The sequence below is a fragment of the Alexandromys fortis genome, unplaced genomic scaffold, assembly GCF_014885135.2.
Source record: "Alexandromys fortis isolate MF-2015 unplaced genomic scaffold, M_Fortis_MF-2015_v1.1 scaffold_79, whole genome shotgun sequence".
Classification (NCBI taxonomy): Eukaryota; Metazoa; Chordata; class Mammalia; order Rodentia; family Cricetidae; genus Alexandromys; species Alexandromys fortis.
In genome coordinates, this window is record NW_026067964.1 from 5,926,977 (window position 1) to 5,948,029 (window position 21,053).

Consider the following 21,053-nt stretch of genomic DNA (forward strand, 5'->3'; position numbering starts at 1 on the left):
AAATTTGGGCATGGACTTAAGCAGAAACCACAGAGCAGCAGTTCTCAGCCTGTGGGTCGAGACCCCTTTGGGGTCACATATCAGACATCTTGCATATCAGATATTTGCATTGCAGTTCATAAAGTAGCAAAAATATAATTATGACGCAGTAATGAAATGATGTTATGGTTGGGGTCACCACAGCATGAGAAACTGTATTAAAGGGTCGCATAATTATTAGAAGGGGGAGAAGCACTGCCACAGAGGAATGCTGCTTTCTGGGTCGTGAGCTAGATTTCTCATAACCCAGAGCCACCTGCCTAGAGACAGTGCCGCCCACAGTGGGCTGGGCCTATTCCGTATCAATTATCAGTCAACATAGTATCTTACAGATGTGGCTACAGGCCAGTCTGATCTTGGCGATTTTTCTATTGAGGTTTAAACCTCTTCCCAGGTTGTGGGAAGTTGACAGTAAAAATTAACTAGCCCTAAGAGGGGCAGGCTGGAGCTGCAGAAGGGAGCCGTAGCCCCATGTCACAGGCCAGATCTCCTTCCTTAGAGGAAGCTTGACTCTGTCCTTGTTGCCTACTTTAAAAAAAAAAAAAAACTGTGTGTGGGTGGGGTAGGGGTTGCATGTAGAGACCAGTGGCAGGCATCAGGTCCTCTGCAGCTGTCCAGCATGGTCCCACTCTGGTTCTTTAAAAGAGCAATGAGCACTCAGAACTGCCCTCTTCCCAGCCCTATTCCCTGCCTTTCTGTGGTCTAGTCAGATAAAGATCATCTAGGGCCGGGAGGTGGTGGCACATGCCTTTAATCTCAGCACTTGGGAGGCAGAGGCAGGTGGATCTCTGTGAGTTCAAGGCCAGCCTTGTCTACAGAGCCAGTTCCAGGACAGGCTCCAAAGCTACAGAGAAACCCTGTCTTGAAAAACAAAACCAAACCAAACCAAAACATAAAACCAGGCTGGAAAAATGGCTTAGCAGTTAAGAGCACTAAATGCTCTTCCAGAGGTCCTGAGTTCAATTCCCAGCACCCACATGGCGGCTTACAACCACCTGTAATGAGATCTGGCACCCTCTTCTGGCCTGCAGGCATACATGCAGACAGAACACTGTATACATAATAAATAAATACATATTAAAAAACATAAAACCGTCTAGATCGTTCTGTGCTTATATTAGCTATTAACAGTGTGTTCTCTCCTAAATACCTTCATCTGGGCTGAGGATTGGTAGTTATGGCCTAGCCTCATCAACGTCTCTCTCTAGAGAGAATTCCTTTATTGTCTCAGGTATATAAGAATGCCTGTGCCTCTGCTGCATCCACCAAGTGCTGGGACTGTAGGTGTGCATGGGCCACTCAGTTTTTAGCCAGGGCTTCACGCTCTCTAGGCAAGCACTTACTATTGGGGTAGGTTGTCTAAAACAAGAAATGCATGGTTTACAGTCTTAAGAGAGGCTTCGTGGTAGTCTGTGCAGTCCTTCCTGTAAAGCCAGCTCTCAAGTGTATGCCAGCGCCAAGCACTATGCCATGCATGAGCCCCGTGGTTCACATTGTGGTGTAAGATAAGAAAACAAAGAGAATGTGTCCCATAGTCCAGTCATTTCATGACTGTCACAGAAGGAAGTACAGGGAGCTAGGAAATGCATAGCAAAGTTTGGGGAGTCTAGTTTTGTTTTTCTTTTGTGTTTGGTTTTGAAAATTAAATTCTTGCTGTATAATCTTAAGTTAGCCTCAATCTCTGGGTTTAAGCCATACTCTTGCCTCCCAGCCTCAGGGTAGCTGGGAATACAAACAGGTGCCAATATACCAAGATAAAGCCTTAGCCGAGATCATTACAATTGTCTACATAAGGGAATAAGAAAGAGGGGGAAAGCATAGAGGATAAGCAGAAACCAGTTATGAGAATACAATGTGGCAAATTCAAGGGTTTACAAAAGGTCTAGCATGGACAGGGAACAAGTTGGGGCATAGGGTGAGGCAGAGAGAATGCTAGGGATCCGTGGTGGAGGATAGAGATGAGCTTGAACATATCAGTATCCTTAGGGCCTTGAAAACTAGGAGATTTTGTTAAAGACTTTTGATCTTCTCCCAAAAGAAGAAGGAGCAGAGTAATTGGGTTGATGTGACAAGTGTGGGAGAGTTGTGTAGAGGTAGATCAGGATTTGTGGGCTAGGGTGTAGGACTTCAAAATAAGATAGGAAGCCAATAGAGATGGTAGCCTGAGTTAACTATCCCCATTATGAGAAGGTTAGGGCTCATTCTGTTTGGACTCTACTCAAGGATATGTTTTAGGGGATGGGCCATTTAGGAGGAATAGGTTTGGGGCTGGTGAGATGACTCAGTGGGTAAAGATGCTTACTGCTGAGTCCAGCCACCTGTTTCTGACCCCAGGACCCATCCGGTGTCCCCCAACATGCACAAAATGAAATAAAAAGAGCAGGTGTGGAGGTCAAAGTGATCTCATGTTTTATGGGGGAGTTAGAAGTAGTAGTAGACATACGTATGAATAAGCATGGTAGACTTCTAGACAGACAAATAGAAGAAGCAAAGAAATTCAGACTGGGGCATTTTAGCTTCCTGGGGTGAGTGAAGCCCAAGAGAACGCATGAGCACAGAGCCAGTACAAGAAAAATGGGAGGCAGGGCATGGAGGGAGCACTCATTCCGCAGACACTGTCAGACAATCGTGCACTGGCTCTGAACTTGACGCAGGCATTCCTTTCCCCTGTGTTTTTGCTGTTTTCCACGAAGGGATAGTTGCATATGGAGCTCATATTCACCTGCCAGGCATTCAAAATAAATGTTTATTTCCCAAATAAGATAAAAGTATTTATCAGCATTATGTGCATATTCTGATGTTTTAGTTGATTTTTGAATTCATTAATAGTTGACTCTTTTATGTGTTCACCATCAGTTGATGCTGTCTAATTCTTACCTATGAAGTGAGGAGCTCAGACAAATGATTTTCTGTGATGATATAATAAGTGGCAATATAAACTAAATTATAATTTGAATCAAACAGCAATCCTCATATTGTTTCTTACTCTTGATGTAAAGTGAGATCTGAGAACAACTGATTCTTCAACACTGACTTAAAAACTAATAACAAATTATCAAAAAGAAATAACCAGAAAACAAACGAAAGCCCTTGTTGGAGCATGCAGCCCTAGTTTATTACCACTAGGGGTCAGGCTCTTCCTGCCCGCAGCATGCCCTCAGAAGGTCTGTATGTCGGTCCGGACTAGACCAGTGCCTTTGCCAGGCTAGTCCTCACTTCATTCCTTTTGATGAAAATGAGTGTGCTGTTGAGAACTCGTTTTCATTCTGAAATCTTACACAATTAGAGCTGGTTATGGTTGGTTTTTGGATGTTCATTGTGCCTTGGTTTCTGCCATGGTGGTGATTCTTAGCCCAGATTTGGAGTGTTGAAAGAATTTTTATCTCCTGAACTGCTTCTTGGGCAGAAACCCTTAGCTTTCATAGGTAGGTTTGATTTTTCATCAATTGTTTGTTTCTTTCTTCTTCTATTTTTTCCTTATACTTTCAAGTCAGAGTTTCTCTGTGTAGCCCTAGCTGTTCTAGAACTCACTTCATAGACCAGCGTGGCCCTGAACTGAGATCTGCCTCCCTCTGCCTCCTTAGTGCCGGGATCAAAGTTGTGTGTCGCCACCACCTGGCCCTATCAATTGCTTCTAATTGTGTTCTATGTTCTGTTTCTACAGTGGACTGTAGAAAGCACTGGAGAGTGTTTCAGGGCTACAGTGGTAGATGTTCTAACGGAGTCTGTTAGGAAGACATGAAGGAGTTGCAGAGTGTGTAGAACCTTCAGACATTGCCCTTCCTTATCCGCTGAACTAGTCGGAATTACTTACTGTTGAAGTAACAGATAGACAGTACACAGTTTGTATTCTTTTGGGAACCTGGTTTCCATTATCTTTTCTATGGAATCTGGGAACTTGTTCATAAATATTCATGTCCACATTAATATGCTAGTTACTAATGACTTTGCATTTCAAAAGAATTTTTGAAGTTATTTCATTTTAAAGACCAAGTTTATTTTAAAAATGAAGCTTATCTAAATACTTTAATTTTTAAAAAGCTTACTGAAATATCTGATCTTCAGATGTTCTTTTCATTTGTGGGGAGTATGGAGTTGGAAGCACATGATTCAGAATAGTGATGACTAAGTCCTGCTGACTTGTTAAGTTGGGGTTTTAGAGCAAATGTTCCTTGGCAATGCTCTATTGTGTATGAAAGGGGAGTCTTGTTATCCTACGGTGCAGCTACTGTCCTTGAGAGCACTATGCTGCTGTTAATCCACTCGGTTCATCTCTCTGCTTTTCTTCTCCCATTCACACCACGAGATGGTGAGGTTACCTTCAGCCAGCCGGCTGCTCCTATGTAGATTACCATTTACCTGTCGCGTTGATTTCCACCTCTGCAGGTACATGGACTGTATCGCACAACAGGTGCTAGCTTTGAGAAGGCCCAGCAAGAGTTTGCAACGGGAGTGATGTCCAACAAAACTGTCCAGACTGCGGCTGCAAATGCAGCTTCAACTGCAGCAACCAGTGCGGCACAGAATGCCTTCAAGGGTAACCAGATGTAGAGCGCCTCGCCGCAGTGCGCTGTTACCATGGGACTGTATTTTTCTCCATTACTGTATTCTACAGATATTTCTATGTTGGAAACACACAGTACACACAGCATGGGTATTTCCTATTCACGTGTGCATGGTCTAAAACCAGAGAAACTTCCTCATCTTATTACTTTGCATAATAGTTTCTTAATATTTCCACGCCCCTCACAGAAGAAAACTCTCATCTGCTAAATAAATATTCTCCATATTTTTGGGGGATGGTGTTCTCAGATCATTTCCGTGGTGACACACTGAAATGAGCGTGTGACTTAAGATTTAAAGGGCACTCGATACCAACCACAGTAGTTCTCCCAGGAGTCAGTAGAGATAAGGATTATACATTGGAAATGAAACCATGTTTGTTTCTTTTTCTCTATGTTAATATTGCAGGAACGAGCCAGCAAAGACTTGGGTGTTTTTAAATTGGCTTTCTTTCTGAAGTTCAGTCACAGTGAAGAGCCTGTGTGCTTTGTAGTAGATAATGTATATTTTATCTCTTATTTTATTTTTAGACTAGCTGATATTTTGATAACAATCTCTGATCTTGCATGGGTACCATGTCTCTTGAGTGAAACGAATTAGTATTTTGGGTTCTGTACTGCTTATTAGTGGTAGGAGCTGGGGCTCTTTATAGAATCAGAAATGATTTTCTGTAATAGTTTCTTTTAAGTAAAAATTTACTGGAGTATAAAGACTTTAATATAATGTGCAGTGCATTATCCAAAAGAGAGGTAGTGAATTGGTGCAATAGGATACAGTGATAATTCCTCTACCCGCTTCATTTTCTGTAAAATTTTACTGGATGGAAACTTTGGTATATTCTTCTGGCTAATCTTCTTAATTGAACTGGGATTATGTTTGGCAGCTTTGTGTGTGTGTGTGTGTGTGTGTGTGTGACACACACAGAGAGAGAGAGAGAGAGAGAGAGAGAGAGAGAGAGAGAGAGAGAGAGAGAGAGAGAGAGAGAGAGCGCGCGAGAGAGCGCGGTTTTGGCACAGGTATTAAAGGCTAGCCTAACCCTTGAATAAAAAGAACATTCAGTATTTAAGGGATTTCTCTTTGAGCCTCTCACTTTTAGTTGCATTAAAAATAAAAGACCCAGCACTTCTAATATACTTGATTTCTTATTGAATCTGTCATTTACTTTCTGAGACAGACTAAATACATATAAAGCATCACACCAAGCAAGAAAGTACAAGTACAGTTAAATGTGTTAATTATTGATATAATCATATTGACATTGTTACTGTGCAGCACAAGCTGATGTGAGTTCAGACTTTTAATAATGATTAAATGTCTCAAAAACATTTATAAGTCAGACTACCTTATTTTGGAAGTCTTACTAGTTTTAGGTTGCAGAATGATAGGTTGTGATTTATCCAAGTTGATTTTAAGCAAGGATGGGTTGCCGAGACAGGCTAACTTTTAAAAAATGGGCTTAAATGATTGAGACACTTTTATTCTTTTCCCCAAATCTGGAATCAGGGAGTTTCATGCTGGCTGGGGCACAGTTTGTGGGCTTCATGAAGGCTCACATATCCACCCACATGGGCTACATTAGATTTGCTTGGAAATTTACTGAGTATTGAAGATACTTCTTTTATTTGTCTCTGAAGTACAAATGAAAGACACATCAGGTTTAAAAAATACTTTCCTTGAAAAATGGAAACGTTCCTCTCATTATTAAGTGGCAAAGAATAGTTATAACATACTGTGTTTTTATGTATGAACATTGTTGTTCATTGAACTGTTGTTCAATCCAGTTGTTGGGTTCATGCAAGTTTGAAAGAGATTATGTTGTTTGAAATCACACAGGAGCATTGAAATGGTGGTGGTGTCTGCAGCTGGGTCACGTGCAAAAGCATCTTGAAACCCTGCTTTACTATTCTCTCAACAACCATGGTGAGAGTTGATCTTTGTTTGCTGAAGATGGTTAGTGTTTCTATTTAATACCAATGTTACCTGCACCACAGTCATGAAATGAGCTTCGTGTAGACCAGGCATCCTTGTGACTTTTCAGTTTTTGATATTAAATGGTGGCTGTTTTATTTAAACTGGGGTCTGAACACTGGGAAATCGCTGTTTGGAGATTTGTGGTGTGGGCTTGGTTTATTTCTCTAGGGATGTTTGTGTGTTTTGTTGGTGAGCAACACTGCGCTGCCCTCGTGGCGACTGTCACGGTTCTATGTAAATGCCCTCATGTGTCCCTCTTATGTTGCATGTTTTCAGTGGTTTGGAAGTTTTGTATATTTATTGTATTAATGCAGAGTGTCAGAAAATAAAATAATGTTTACTGGATGTTTGTTTGCATAATTTTAAACACTGTTAGCAATTGAGAGACAGAAAATTTTACTTACAGCTTTAATATAGATATTTCAATTTGGTTTTTTAAAAGTGATTTTATTTTTATTATGTGCATTGGTGTTCTGCCTTCATGTATGTCTGTATGAGGATGTCAGATCTCTTGAAACTGGAGTTAGGAGGAGGAAGAGAAACTGTCTCAGGTCTAAGGCAAAACTAAAACTCTATGTGAGCTGCTATGTGGGTGCTGGGAATTGAACCTGGGTCCTCTGAAAGAGGAGCTGGTGCTCTTAACTGCTGAGCCAGCTATCCAGCCCCCTCACATTTGATTTTTAAACCAATCTTTGTACTATTTTATTACGTGTTAAACACACTATAAAAGATTTAGTTTAAAACCCTCAGCAATACAAACTGGCATTTTTTCCATTGCATTAGACCTCTATAGGTTGTTGAATGTGAGCTTTACCACATTAAATATGATGACTGTTTAGAAGTTCATTAGCTTTTGGGCTTAGAATTTTCTTCATGGGCTCAAATGGTGCCTCTGCCAGTATGGTGTTGATCTGCTAATGGCTGTGCTCTTGCCTGATCATGCTCACTGCTGCTGTTCCGCACTGATGAGCTTTCTACTTTGTGCACTGGATTTCTCACCTAGTGACTAAAGACGATGTAAAGTTTAACCCAAAATCATGTTCACATGTTAAATTAAAATAAGAAACACTATTTTCCATTTTAAAAAGTGAGTTTGTATTTTTAGTTTACTAGAAGCTCATTTCTGTAATCTTTGTGGATGTGCTTTATACTTCATGGGGATTTTAGTTGTTAATTCCTGCTAATCCAGTATGGACAGCAGATAGCACTGGATATGGATAGTTCTGCTAATCCAGTATGGACAGCAGATACCACTAGATATGGATAGTTCTGCTAATCCAGTATGGACAGGTACCCCTGGATATGGATAGTACTCCCTGCATTCCTTTCTAAAACACTGACATTACTGTTTGATTCTCTGTCTTTTTAGTTGTATTTGTGCTTATATTACAGTTTATCACATTTGGGACCCACTTTTTCTTTGTTCCCTTCTATTTTCCCATAAGGGAAATTCTCAAAAGGGACCTGTGATTCCATGTGACTGAGCCCTTTGGAGATGAGTGGGTGATTAACTCTAAATAGCTGGGATGGCTCATTAGATCATATTTGGTAAGATTTTCAAATATCATATTATAAGTTATAGTAGAATAATAGGTTTTGAAATACTGGATCTGCTTTAAATTTTTTTATATTTTTAGATTAGCATGTAAATGTTTTTATTTTTACAAATATTCTTTATTAGACTAGTAAATTGTACTTTTGTACTTTTATGTTTAGAAAAATTAGAGTTCTATAAGAAGTTTTGGATATATTTACAAAACAATATGCATGTTGTGTTGGTGAGTTTTGAAACCTCATTTCAGACTTTTTCCGTTTCTCGGGAGCTGGAGGCCTCCTGTGAGAGCATGCTGTGCCAGCATCACCACTAAGTCTGCCTGGTGCGAGGTCACTTCTTCTTTGTCACCATTTATGCCTGACAGTGCTTAAGGATGCATGGGCAGCCCGTTTATGGCGGTTCTCCAGTTGTTCCTGTCCTGAGCAGTCCACGATGCGTGTGTTATTGCCATACCCAATGTTCCATAGTCTTGCTTTATGCTGTCTATCCAGGGTTTGGGGGAGGGGACTTCCTCCTCACCCTATCCCGTGCCCTCCACCAAGCAGTGCTGTCTTGGGTGTCATTCACTGTCACAACATGGCTGAAGTATCTCAATCGCCATTGCTGTATCCTGTAGTTTACTTCCTTCTGTAGATGGAGATTTTCTTAATGTCATCATTGCACAGCCTGTCTCTTCGTGCGACCCCTAGAACCCTCCTGAGACATGCCATCTCACACACACTCCGCCGCTGTTCTGAGAAGTGTTTCATTGTCCAGGTTTTGGAGTTGTAAAGAAGGCAGCTCGAGACAAGTGTCTCATAGACTTGTAGTTTTGTTGTCGTTATGTCTCTGGCTGACCAGACCTTTCCTGATGCCTGGAATGCGGCCCTCGCTATCCTATCTGCGTCTTGAGGTCTGAAATGGTTCCCTCCTTTGTACTGAGGTTTTCTCTCAGAGTTGACTGTTTACTTGAGGTTCTGATTCTTTATTACAATGTTAAAATCCTTGTGCACCCTTCCCAGGTGTTCTCTACTTTCATACCAAGGTTTTCATTGACTTCCACTATGGTGGAAGTATGGGAAGATAGAGGTATATCACCAATTCAGAGATTCTTGGGAAATTTCCCCTTCCCAGAGACTTTGTATTTACCGTTTAGCTCTGTGGTTTGATTAGGACAAAGCCTCCACCTGCAGAGTTTCCACTAAAGGGGTTGGTGTTTTCTGATGGGATGCGGGGCCACCAGGGGGCAATTCAGGGAGTGTTACAGTTTGTGTTTCTCCCAGTTGTGCTTTTTAAAAACTCGATATTTCTGGGTTTGCCATGACTTCCTGGTATAGTGAGACATTCCTCATGCTAAAGCCTATGTCATCCCTCTACCAAGGAGAGTTAGCAAAGAGTTCATTTTCTTGTAATGCTAGTAATCCATATTTCTATAAAGTCATTCTGCATTCAAACAGCTTTTTTTTTTTAAGAATCCTTCCTGCAGGTTTTATTTTTGAGCCCTAGTTATTTGAATATAATTCTGGGATTCCCCAATTGCTATTTTTTTCTTTTTGCAATTCTCAAAACGAATGATGGTTAAAGGTATTGTGATTATTGCCATGCGTTGGATCTAAGTGTTTGGGTCCAAGAGAAAAGCAACTAAAACCACTGCCCCTTATTTCATCATGGTTATTTTTCCAGCAGTATCCCAGCCTCCTACACAGAGAGCAAACCATGTGGACACGCACACACATCCTTAAAATTGTTTCCCCAGTGTGAGAGCCTTTGTCCCCGAGTCTTCTGGCCTCTCCATTCACACTAAAGGCCGCCTGCAGTGATCCTGGCCGGCTCTCCATCCCTCCTGCTTCTGATGGCCCCTGCTGTCCATGCCGTCCTTCTATGGAGTTCTTTCCTCTCACTGCTGTCGTTTGCCTTTGCTTTTCTGTAAGAGATGAGGAAACTGGAGGTTTCTTCCATTTATTGGCCCTTGGAGGATTGCTTGCCTATAGATTGTTGGCTCTTTTAGAATGTCTAACTGTCAAACACGAAAAAGCTGCTAATGGCTGCATGCTATTTGTTTGATTCTCCTTTCCACGTGGTTTCAAGTCTCCTACTTCCTCTATTTGTGCTTTTATCTGTATCCTTTGTACATACCTAAGCAAAATTAGCAATTCATGTCTTGAAGAGATTCTGTACAAGTCTTAAGGAGAGGAGCTGGAAGGAAGAAGATGATGGGGGCAGAAGGGGAGAGGAGCTGGAAGGAAGGAGGAGGTGGGGCAGAAGGGGAAGCCACACAAATGACTAGTGCTGAGACAGGCTCTGTTCTCGGTGCTCTCCGCAATAGCCATACTTGCTGTCGGGCTTTACCATTCGTGCTGAGTGTCCCAAAGGAGCTGAATTATTTGAAACAATGTCCACACAGGAATGTCCAGGGTAATAAAGGCTTTATGGGGCTCTACCAGAGGAAGTTGAATGTGTTTTCCAGGAGATCTAGTGGCAACACTTCCCTGTTGGTGAGAAGACTCAGTGGATGACAGTGCTTTCTATGTCAGCAAGGAGGACCTGTGTTTGAATCTCCATATAAAAACTGCACGTAAATGCATGGGGATGGAGACAGGTAGGTATATCTTGGGAGCTCCCAGCCAGCCAGCCTACCTTAAACATAAATAAGGTATCAGATGTCCTTTTCTGGCCTCTGCATGTGAACATATCACACGCACGCGTGCACACACACACAGACTGAATAGCAAGCACAAGGGACCATGTCCCAGCGTTTGCTCAAACTGAAGTCCCAGTGCTCTCTCTGCAGGTTTACTTTTGAGTACAAAATAGTAACACCTGAAGAGGCACAGGAAAAGCTCATTTTCCTGGGATTATCCAGATGATTTGTCTTAAAACCATTTCTCCTCCAGTGGTTGGGGCCCTAACCTTTAACTGTGACTTAAACAGTTGGAAACCTGGTGGCGGTCGTTTCTGCTCAGCAATTAGAGCATGCATGTGCCCTCCGTCCGTCTGGCAGCAGTGAGGTCAGCTTGTGTCCCTGGGAACGTGCAGGGTTGGATGAGTCTATGGAAGTGGTGGTGTTTAGCATCGTCGAGTTTATAGACCAAAAGCCCAGGTTTCCTGATTTCTTGGTCAGGGTTCACTCTAGGGACTGTGGATGTAGAACTCTTCCTTTAGGTTTTGTTGTTTGTTTGTTTGTTTGTTTTGGAGAAGATACATCTTCTGGTTAGCAAATGCTCTAAAGCACTTTCATGTCTCACAGTTTTACTTTAAATTTAAGATGCCTATGATTGTGTTGGTACTTCTTCAAGTAAGAGATTAAAGGCAACCCATGCAAGGTTAAGAATCAGCAGTAGAAAAATGCCTGGATATTTTCCCTGATATCTATGTTACAATAAGTCTTTACATTTTGTCTGATTGGTATTTTTGATCAAATTATGTGCACTGAATTGAAGCCAACATAGTCAAATTTGAAAGACTGAGTTTGCAAAATCTGATTTAATTCAGATCTCAAGGGGGAAAGGGAGAACACTGTGAAACCCTATGTACAGAATCCTCGTCAATGTTAGACAAACAATTAGTTTACAACAGAACAGGGTAACCACACATGAAGGCTCCAACTGAGTCCATCAGCTCTAAGTACAACTTTATATTTGGCTCAAGTGGCTATTGAACATCCAGCTGTGCTGAGCTCCTTCACAGCACCTCAGGACCCCTCGGCTACAGGAGTTTCCCCACAGTCTCAGAAGTCCCACTCATCCCTTGAGTTCTTGCGGCCTTGGGAGTCTCTGCTCCCCTAAACACAAGTGCAGGCCCAGGAATTCTAGCAGCCACATGTTATTGCACAGGATGGTCTGTCCTACGCCAGACTCTTATGGCTAAGAAGGTGTGAGACTAGCCCTTTAGTATAGCGGCTGCGCATTCGCAGTCTACAAAGCACATTCAGAAGAGCTTAGTCTATGCCAGCTCCTGCTTATCAGGCTAACACAAAAGGCAACATGGCAGCTTCACATTTTACATCAAAGACTAGCATTGACTGGGCCTCCCATGAATATAGTGATCATGTTTATTTAGACCCAGGAAAAATGAGTTCACACCAGTCTTTTCTTCACATAAGGTTTGTGTAGCATTAAAATTGTTATGGACTAGTGGCTAGCCACGAAGGCAAGTATGTCTAGTTCTCCTTTGCAAAACAGAAACATCCCTGTTTTGAAGCATGTCCAGTTTCCCCAAACAAAAATACATACACCTTTGTTATTGCACATCTTTCAGATACACTTGTGTATGTGATATACATATTTAAATATGCTACACATAAAAAGACTATGGCACTTTACAGAATACAAGTTTAACAAAGACCACTCATTACACACAGATGCTTGAGAACTATACAGAAACCCTTCCACAGTTAATGTAATGCTGTTGAATTACCACACAGGTTTAAAGAATCCACAGACTCCACGTATTTCTGCTTTAGCGTTCATTGAGAGACCGAGCACAAATGCAGGCAAAGGAAGACTTTTCCTGTACTAGTAATGAACCTATTACTAGAAAAGTAAGTGGCTTTTAATGACAGTTTTACTCTACCCTTTCCTTCCTTGCATAAGTCTGTGTATTAATTTGAAGGTCTCAGATGTTGGACATCGCCTTTTCTCCCTCTGCTCCACTGAGTCAGCATTTAGGTAGTTTTCTATAGCATAGCATTTCATTGGTGCCCCTTGGGGTGGGAGGGATCTTCTCTAATGTTTAAATTAGTGAAAAACACTGTTAAGTAACTTAGTCTGGCAGAGAGGCCACATTTCTTTCATTTGTGACTGTTACCAGGTTGATATGGTCCACTGCCACCTTAGCCAAGGAGCAGGTCGTGGGCGTTCGTACAGGATCCTGGCTTAGGACTAGGTTGTACTCAAAATACCTAAAATTTTATCTGGTTAAGATCAAGGAAAACGAAGTATTCTTGTCACAGTTTTCATGCCAAATATTTCCCAGGCTGGAAACACAGCAACTGTGCTGGCAGAAGGATGGGCTGGAGCATCTCGAACACACAGCGAAGGACAAGAGCCTGTCCACATGCTGTATGGCCATGCGTGCCCTTAGTGATCTGGTCCTGCTTCCGGAGTCTTCCCAGGGCTGCTTAGGGTTCCCCCTTCTCCTAAAGAAGCCACAGGATCTCCACCTTGCTTATTTTGAACACTGGTTCAAAATTTAAGATCTGATTCAATACCTGTCCTCCCTAACCTTTCTCTTAATGAGAGATCGGATGGTTTCTGGGATAGGCCAAAGGACAAATGAACTATAATGAAGCCCAGTGGGCCCAGCCCACCTGTATATGAGGTGGTTGCTCTGGACCAAGGCTTCTGACATAGCTCTAAGTGATTCACTGGGTCAAGGCTGTAAAATCTGAATCAGGGTTGTATTCAGCAAACACTTGCCAGTAGAAGGTGCTTAACTATTTAACTTTTAAGACAACGTCCTTAGTGGAAACATATCTCTAAAACCAAAAGGGTCCTCACTCCACTTCCACTGTTGCAGAGGGTCTCTATCTGCAAGGCTTATATATTGCCAGACTCTGGTGTTTCTGGCTACTTTGGTTATATGGATAATTTGTGGAAACTGGATTAAAAGCCCTGAGTCCTTTTTAGTAGTGGTATTTGGTGACTGCTGTAAGCATCCTAGGCAGGTAGGTGTCTGAGCCTGGTCCAGCCCGACTTTGTGCTGTGCCTCCCTGGGGTGGGATTTTTGATGCAAGTTGGCAGTGGCAGTGATTGAGTGTCACCTGGTCCGCTGTCAGGACCAACACCAGAGGCTGTACAAACTTTCATGCCTAGCTCCTGCTTTCTCTGCAAAGAATGCCAGAGGGACTGGAAGCCAGCTGGCTATACAGCACAGTCACCAAACAGTCCTCCCTGGAAAGGCTGGGGTTCTGGCAGCCCCTCCCTGTGAACATCTGCATGAGCCACAGCTGCTCTGGGAAGGAAGAACACTGAGGTTTCCCTGGGCAGCCATGCACAACCCCAACCCCAGGAGAAAACTAACTGCAAGAAGGGGCTAGTTTAGACAGTAGGCTGACTGTCTAAACTCAGACTAGAGCAGCTCCACTGCGGGAGTCTATACTGTCCCCACTGAGCCCTTGGTCTGCTGAGCAAACTGGTGTCGTGCTGCGACCTCAGCATGCACCCTGCTACCAGCAGTCTGTAGTCTTCCTCTCAGTCTCCAGTTGAAACAACCTGAAAGAACTAGGAGAAAACAGACACCACTCCAGCCTGCATCCTGAGATGTTCATAGACACATGGCTCTGAGCCAGAAATCTGCCTTAAACCACCCTGAGGCTGGCTGGCCTCTCTGCTACCAGGCGAGTGCTGCCTGCCTTGCTGAGTCAGACCACTGTCCTTCATAGAGCCCTGGGGAGACAGAGTCTGAGGGGACTCCGCAGTCAGGCTACACATGTCCTTGTCTGGTCTCCGTATGTGCACTGCAGCCTGCGTGTGCAAGAACTCGCTGATCCCACGAGGGCCTGGGCTGTGGAGTGTGGCTCTGCTAGGTCAAGACTGGTTCTTCACTTGATGCAAATGGCGAAGACTGTGTCACAAGTCATAAGGAAAGGTAACGGCGGCATTCACGTTGTCCAGACTACAGCAGGCAGACCAGGTTCTTCCCCTCTTCAATTTCTTCCTGGACTTTGTCGCTGGAGGTTGCAATCTCTGCTTGTGCGGAGAAGACGGCACAGATGAACGTGAGCACCGTGCCCCCAGTGGCCGTGTAAAAGGCCCATCCCAGGGAACAGTCTCCAGGTTTGTAGGGAGATGCATGCCGCCCACAGTCTATGGCTTTCTGGCAGCCCCAGCCCGCAGGGTAGAGTATCAGGCCGAGGATGAGAAAAAGACCTGAGAGACAGAAGAGAAAAACAAGTGAAACCTCTGGTGCCTTGACAACCGGCAGCACCTGCTCTGCAGGCTCACAGACAAGGTCGTTCTGCAATAGGGAGTATCATTTGCACGAAAGCCTGATCCGAGTCACCAGCGTCACCTGTAGCTTAGGAGGAGCGCATGCCTAGAAACATTTTCAGCCAGTTCGTGTATGTTGGGAGGTGACTCTCACCAGTGATTTCTAGAAAAGTGAGTTTCACTGACTAAAGGGCTGACGTTAAAAAACTGATTTGATTTTTTCAAGACAGGGTTTTGCTGTAGTTTTTTTTAGAGCCTGTCCTGGAACTAGCTTTTGTAGACCAGGCTGGCCTCGAAACTCGCAGAGATCCACCTGCCTCTGCCTCCCAAGTGCTGGGATTAAAGGCATGCGCCACCACCACCCGGCTTTAATAAGGGACTGCTTAACTTACTAAAGCCAACATGGCTGTATAAATAACATTTTACGGTCTGGAGAGATGACAGGTAAGAGTACTTGGTACAACCAGCACCCAAATAGTGGCTCACTACTGTCTTTAACACCAGTTTCAAAGGACCTGACACCCTCTTCTGATCTCCATGGGTACCAGGCATGCAGTGCAGTGTACATACATACAAGCAAACAGCACAATAAATACCTCAAAAATGAAGTTGAATTAGAACAGAGCCATGCCCTGTTTCTATGGACTTCCTATGACTGCTTCGGTGCTGGAAGAACAGAATTGAGTGGTTGCTTCAGAACATGTGGCCCGCCAAAACACAAAATATTTACTGTCTGCATTTCGGCAGAGTTTGCCAACCACTGGTACAAAGGTAATTCATCCAGAACCTTGTGGCCTCTGCTTGGTTATAGACCAGACAGGAGCCTTAGCGGAGCCTGCATCTTAACCTTCACCCATAAGTGTTGTCTGAACCACAGACCAGGGGGAGAGGTATAGCAGTGCCTATTTAGAAATAAAGTGTAAACGCCATGGGACTTTTCTGTCTGACTTTTAGTGAACTCTCCCCACTTGGCCAAGCACCCTTCTGTCCCTCACTGCTGCATGTTCATGGGTGTTTCAACAACTGAGAGATAGGTGGTTTTCTGCCTGGTCTAACCTAGGCTAGGACTAGAGAAACAACTTTAGGTATCAGATTTTCACTTGTAGGTGTTGTGTGTGCTGTGGGAGCCCAGCGGTGCCCACTGGCCTCACTTCAGGCCACTCACAAGTACAAGCTGCTAATGAAGATTTTAAGTCACCAAGAACCCCGGGGCCTCCGATTTCACTTACCGGAACTCCCTGTACAAAGTTTATCAGCATCTGCCATTTCAGCTGACAGCCCCGTGCCATAAGGGCAAGCTGGCTCTACGCTATGCCAGGACAGAGCTTCAGTGCTGTAGCTAAGGAGATGCAGTCAGTACCAGGGAGGGAAGCCTTTGGAAGTGAAAGGCAGACGTGGACATGGCACTTGTCCTCTGTGGATGGAAGGCTGGGTGGGGACCAACAGGCTCGAGCAGGGTCTCGATTCAATTCCAAAGCTCACAAGGGGCTGCAGAAAAGCTGCTATAATTTACCACAGCTCATTGGTTAGGAGCCCTAACTTTGGAGTAAGGTAAGATCTGTCCTCTGTGAGCTGGATTCTAGTTCTTGACCTGTTTCTTCATCATAAAAATGCACTAATCTGGGCTGGAGAGGTGGCTAAACAGTTAAGGTAACTGACTGCTTTTCCAAAGGACCTGAGTTCAATTCCCAGCACCCACATGGCAGCTCACAACTGTCTATAACTCCAATTCCAGGGGATCTGGCACCTTCATAGATATACATGCTGGCCAAACACCATTGTACATAAAATACAAATGAATAAAAAAAATGCACTAATCTGGAACCCAGAAGGTGGATCTGATAGTCTGTTAACAGTACTTCATTAATAATACAAGACTGATAAATCCTTAAGCCAAACTGAAAGAAAAAAATAACCAGAGAAATTGAAGGATCATTAGGAGATTGGAAAATCTAAAGAAAATGGATAAATCAAGAGGATATAAGCAAAGAGATCTCTAGTGAGCAACGAGAGTAAAAATCTCCCAAAAGAAGGGCACGCAGCACTATATGAATTCACTGCTGATTTCAACTAGATAGATCATAGCTATAGATGATCTAACACATTTAACTATTAGAGGATTTTTTTTTACCACTCCACGAAGAAAGCCTTTGGAATCTGGATGGAATTCAAGCATTTATCGGTTCTGAGAGTTTCCTGGTAGCAGGTTAGAGGATTAGCATAGGATTGTGCCTTTGCAAACTGGACGGCTATAATTCTTCCTTTTCTTTGTACTCCCCCACCCCCGCCCTCTTATTTCTTCCTCTTGCCTTATTGTTCTGTCTGAGACTTCAAACGCAATATTGAATAAAACTGTAGCAGGCCTTTATCTCTATCTCCAAACTTTGGAGGGAATTTCCCCTATTTACTACGCATGCTATTTGCTAAATCCTAACTATTAGTACCTAATAGTTTGAAATGATCTTCAAACTTCCGTAAATTACAAAGGGAACAGTTATTACCAATTTCATTTTTAAAAGCCAGGCTCACTCTGATTCCACAACCAGATATGAGGATAGGCACATAAATGAAAGCCACAGACCAAACTCTTTGATGGACATAGATGTAAAAGTTATCAGCACATTGGCAGATCCAAGACATCAACAGCATGGTCATCTTGGTTTTAACCCACGGCTGTGAGGATAGCTCAACAAATGTAAACAATAATAATAAGTAAGATATAGGGACAAAGATGTATAGCATCTCAGCTGATGGCAAAGACCGCTGACAAACTTTAACATCCCTTCGTGCTAAACTTGAATAGGGCTAGACATAACATACTTCTAGCAAGCGTAGTAAATGGGGTGAGGTACAAATAGAAAAGGAAGAATTAAACCGTCCTGTTTGCAAAGACACAGTCCCATACTAACACCCTAAACCGCTACCAGAAAATTCTGAGAACTGATAAATGTTTGAATTGCATCCAGATTCCAAAGGCTTTCTTCATGGAGTGAGGAAAAATAATTGTTCAAATGAGTGCACAGACGACTCCAGCTAAGCAAAGCACTCACAGAGGACGGGCAGGCCGGAGGGACCACAGCACCCCACTTCTACCACACCGCAGGGCAGTGCGGAGGGACCACAGCACCCCACTTCCTCTGCACTGCAGGGAAGTGTGGAGGGACAACAGCACCCCACTTCCACTATGCAGAGCAGTGCAGAGACACCACAGCACCCCGCTTCCTCTACACTGCAGAACTGTGGAGGGACCACAGCACCCCACTTCCACTACACTGCAGGGCTGGACTAACACACTTAACAGCATGTCAGAGCCCAGAGTAGAGGACACAGAAATAAACCCATGCTACAGCTACTCGATTTTCAACAAACGTGCCAAAAACACACACAGGAGAAAAGTTCTCTTCAACAAATGTGGTGTGGAAACTGGACACCCACACATAAAGGAATAAAAGTGCATCTCTCTCATCTCACCCTGTACAAAAAGTCCCTTCAAAGTGGGCCAGAGACCTTAACGTAGGGCCTGAAACCAGAGGGGAAATGCTTTCAAGACAGAGGTGCCAGTCCAGACTTTGCTGACAACTCCACAGCAAGAATTGATTAATAGGATTATTTGCAATTAAAAAGCTTTTACACAGCAAAGGACAGCCTGCCTGCAGATGGGAAAGAATTTCTGCCAATTATTCATTGGACAGAAGATTGATCCCAGCTCATAGTATAAGGTACTCAAAAGATGAAAGATGTAATCAGTTCTCCAAAACGGGGCTGCAGAGATGGCTGACTAAGGCGCTTGCTGCTTAAGCAGGAGGACCCAAGTTTGGGTGCCAGCACCCATTAAAGTCAGGTGTGGCTGCTACGGTGCCCTTGTCACCCCAGCACTGTCGGGGGCAGAGACAGGAGGACCCCTGGGGCTTGCTGGCTGCCAGCCTAGCTCCAGGTTCAGTGAGACACCCTGAGCTACAGAGTGACAGAACAGGTCCCCAGTGTCCTCCCTCCTTGCACACTGCACACGTGCACTTCCCCACACACAAAGGAGACCGGACAAAGGGTTCTACGCTCAGAGCCCGGGGAAGTGCAAGTCAAAAGTATACTTTGAGATTCTATCTCAACTCAGGGGTGTTATCTCTAAGAAAGCAAGCAAATGCTGGGTAGGGCTGGGAGAGGGGAGATTCTCGCTGGGAATGGAGGGTGCAGATGTGAAATTGGTGCGCAGGTTTTGCCAAAGAACTGGAAACAATACATATGACCCAGTCACCCCATTCTAACCAGCACAGATGAGTGTGCATCCAAGTTTCCAGTGATGGTCTTCCCTGTAGCCAGGTTTGATGGCATCAAATGAGTGCATACAAAAAAAAAATGTGTATACAAAGAAGAGAGAAATGTGTCATTTGCAGGAAAATGGCTTGAACTGAAGATCAAAATATAAAGTGAAGTAAACCGGATTCAGAAATACAAATATCCCATTTTTCCCACATGGAATCTAGATTAAAAATGAACATACCCACAAATGACACGAACATATAAAGTAGGAACAGTTTGGGAAAAGGAGGCAGGAAATGGTGGCACACACCTTTAATTTCAGCACTCGAGAGGGAAGGGTAGGTGGTTCCATGAGTTCCAAGCCAGCCAGGGCTACCTAATAGGGTGGGGACAAACAGGGTAGTGTGGGGGGTATGGCCAAAGTATGATACATGTGGATGAAGTCTAACAAAGCCCACTATTTGAGGGAAGATGTCCACATCAAACAAATGGAAAAAAGACCAACAGGGTAAAGCCATCAGCAGAGTTATCCAAATACAGACACAAGCACAGCTGTGTCATAAAAAGGTCACCTCTGCAGTGGCATTTCATTTGTATTTTAATAAATAAAGCTTGCCTGAAGATCAGAGAGTGAAACAGCCCACTGATCAAACTTACAGACCAGGCAGTGGTGGGTGACACACACTGGTAGTATACACTAGTTTGCCATAGAAACCGGGCGGTAGGAATGCACACCTTTAATCCCAGCACTAGGGAGGAATTTAAAATGGGGGAGACCCCTCTCAGTCTCATTCTGAGATTCTTGGAGGCAGGATCGCCATTTTGGACTGAGAGGTTAAGACTCAGTGGCTGGCTGTTTTGCTTTTCTGACATTCAGGCTGAACCCCAGTTTCTGTCTCCACATTTTTATTAATCGTACAGCACACCTCTAACTGCTGGGCTTCAAAAGTTATAATAATGGGGGAGAAGAGCCATCCTGGTGCAGGGCTAGAGCTGAGGCCTTTGAAAGGACAGTCTCCATCTGAATAGAGCTTTGCTTGGCGAGGAGACATAACATTGCTTACCTAATTCTTAAATGCTTTCAAGGCCACTAAGAAACCCCAGCTAATTCCACAGCAACCCTCTGTGTTCTTTAGGGAACCTCCCACAAGACACAAGAGTACTACTCAGCAGTAAAAAAACAATGACTTCTTGAATTCTGGATGCAAATGGACGGAAATAGAAAACACTATCCTGAGTGAGGTAAGCCAGACCCAAAAAGAGGAACATGGGATATACTCACTCATAATTGGTTTCTAGCCATAAATAAAGGACATTGAGCCTATAATTCGTGATCCTAGAGAAGCTAAATAATAAGGTGAACCCAAGGAAGAACATATAGGCATCCTCCTGGATATTAACCTTCATCAGGTGATGAAAAGAGACAGAAACAGAGATCCACTTTGGAGCACCGGACTGAAATCCCAAAGTCCAAATCAGGAGCAGAAGGAGAGAGAGCACGAGCAAGGAACTTAGGACCGCGAGGGGTGCACCCACACACTGAAACAATGGGGATGTTCTATTGGGAACTCACCAAAGCCAGCTGGCCTGGGTCTGAAAAAGCATGGGATAAAACCAGACTCGCTGAACATAGCAGACGATGAGGACTACTGAGAACTCAAGAACAATGGCAATGGGTTTTTGATCCTACTGCACCTATTGGTTTTGTGGGAGCCTAGGCAGTTTGGATGCTCACCTTACTAGACCTGGATGGAGGTGGG

At 43.7% G+C, this 21,053-nt stretch overlaps 2 protein-coding genes across 9 annotated transcripts in view; one reads left to right on the forward strand and one right to left on the reverse strand.

The window, feature by feature from the left end:
• Scamp1 (secretory carrier membrane protein 1) overlaps positions 1-6,918 on the forward strand; it is an 86,613-nt gene extending 79,695 nt beyond the window's left edge. The window contains exon 9 of the mRNA XM_050153758.1: positions 4,426-6,918. Coding sequence (XP_050009715.1) covers positions 4,426-4,590 — 165 coding nt within the window. The 3' untranslated portion in view covers positions 4,591-6,918. The remainder of the gene's footprint in view (positions 1-4,425) is intronic.
• Positions 6,919-11,571: 4,653 nt separating this feature from the next.
• The window catches only part of Lhfpl2 (LHFPL tetraspan subfamily member 2), a 147,790-nt gene continuing 138,308 nt past the window's right edge, over positions 11,572-21,053 (reverse strand). For all 8 annotated transcript variants that reach the window (XM_050153759.1, XM_050153765.1, XM_050153761.1 and 5 more), the window contains one exon: positions 11,572-14,976. In XM_050153759.1, coding sequence (XP_050009716.1) covers positions 14,723-14,976 — 254 coding nt within the window. In that variant the 3' untranslated portion in view covers positions 11,572-14,722. The remainder of the gene's footprint in view (positions 14,977-21,053) is intronic.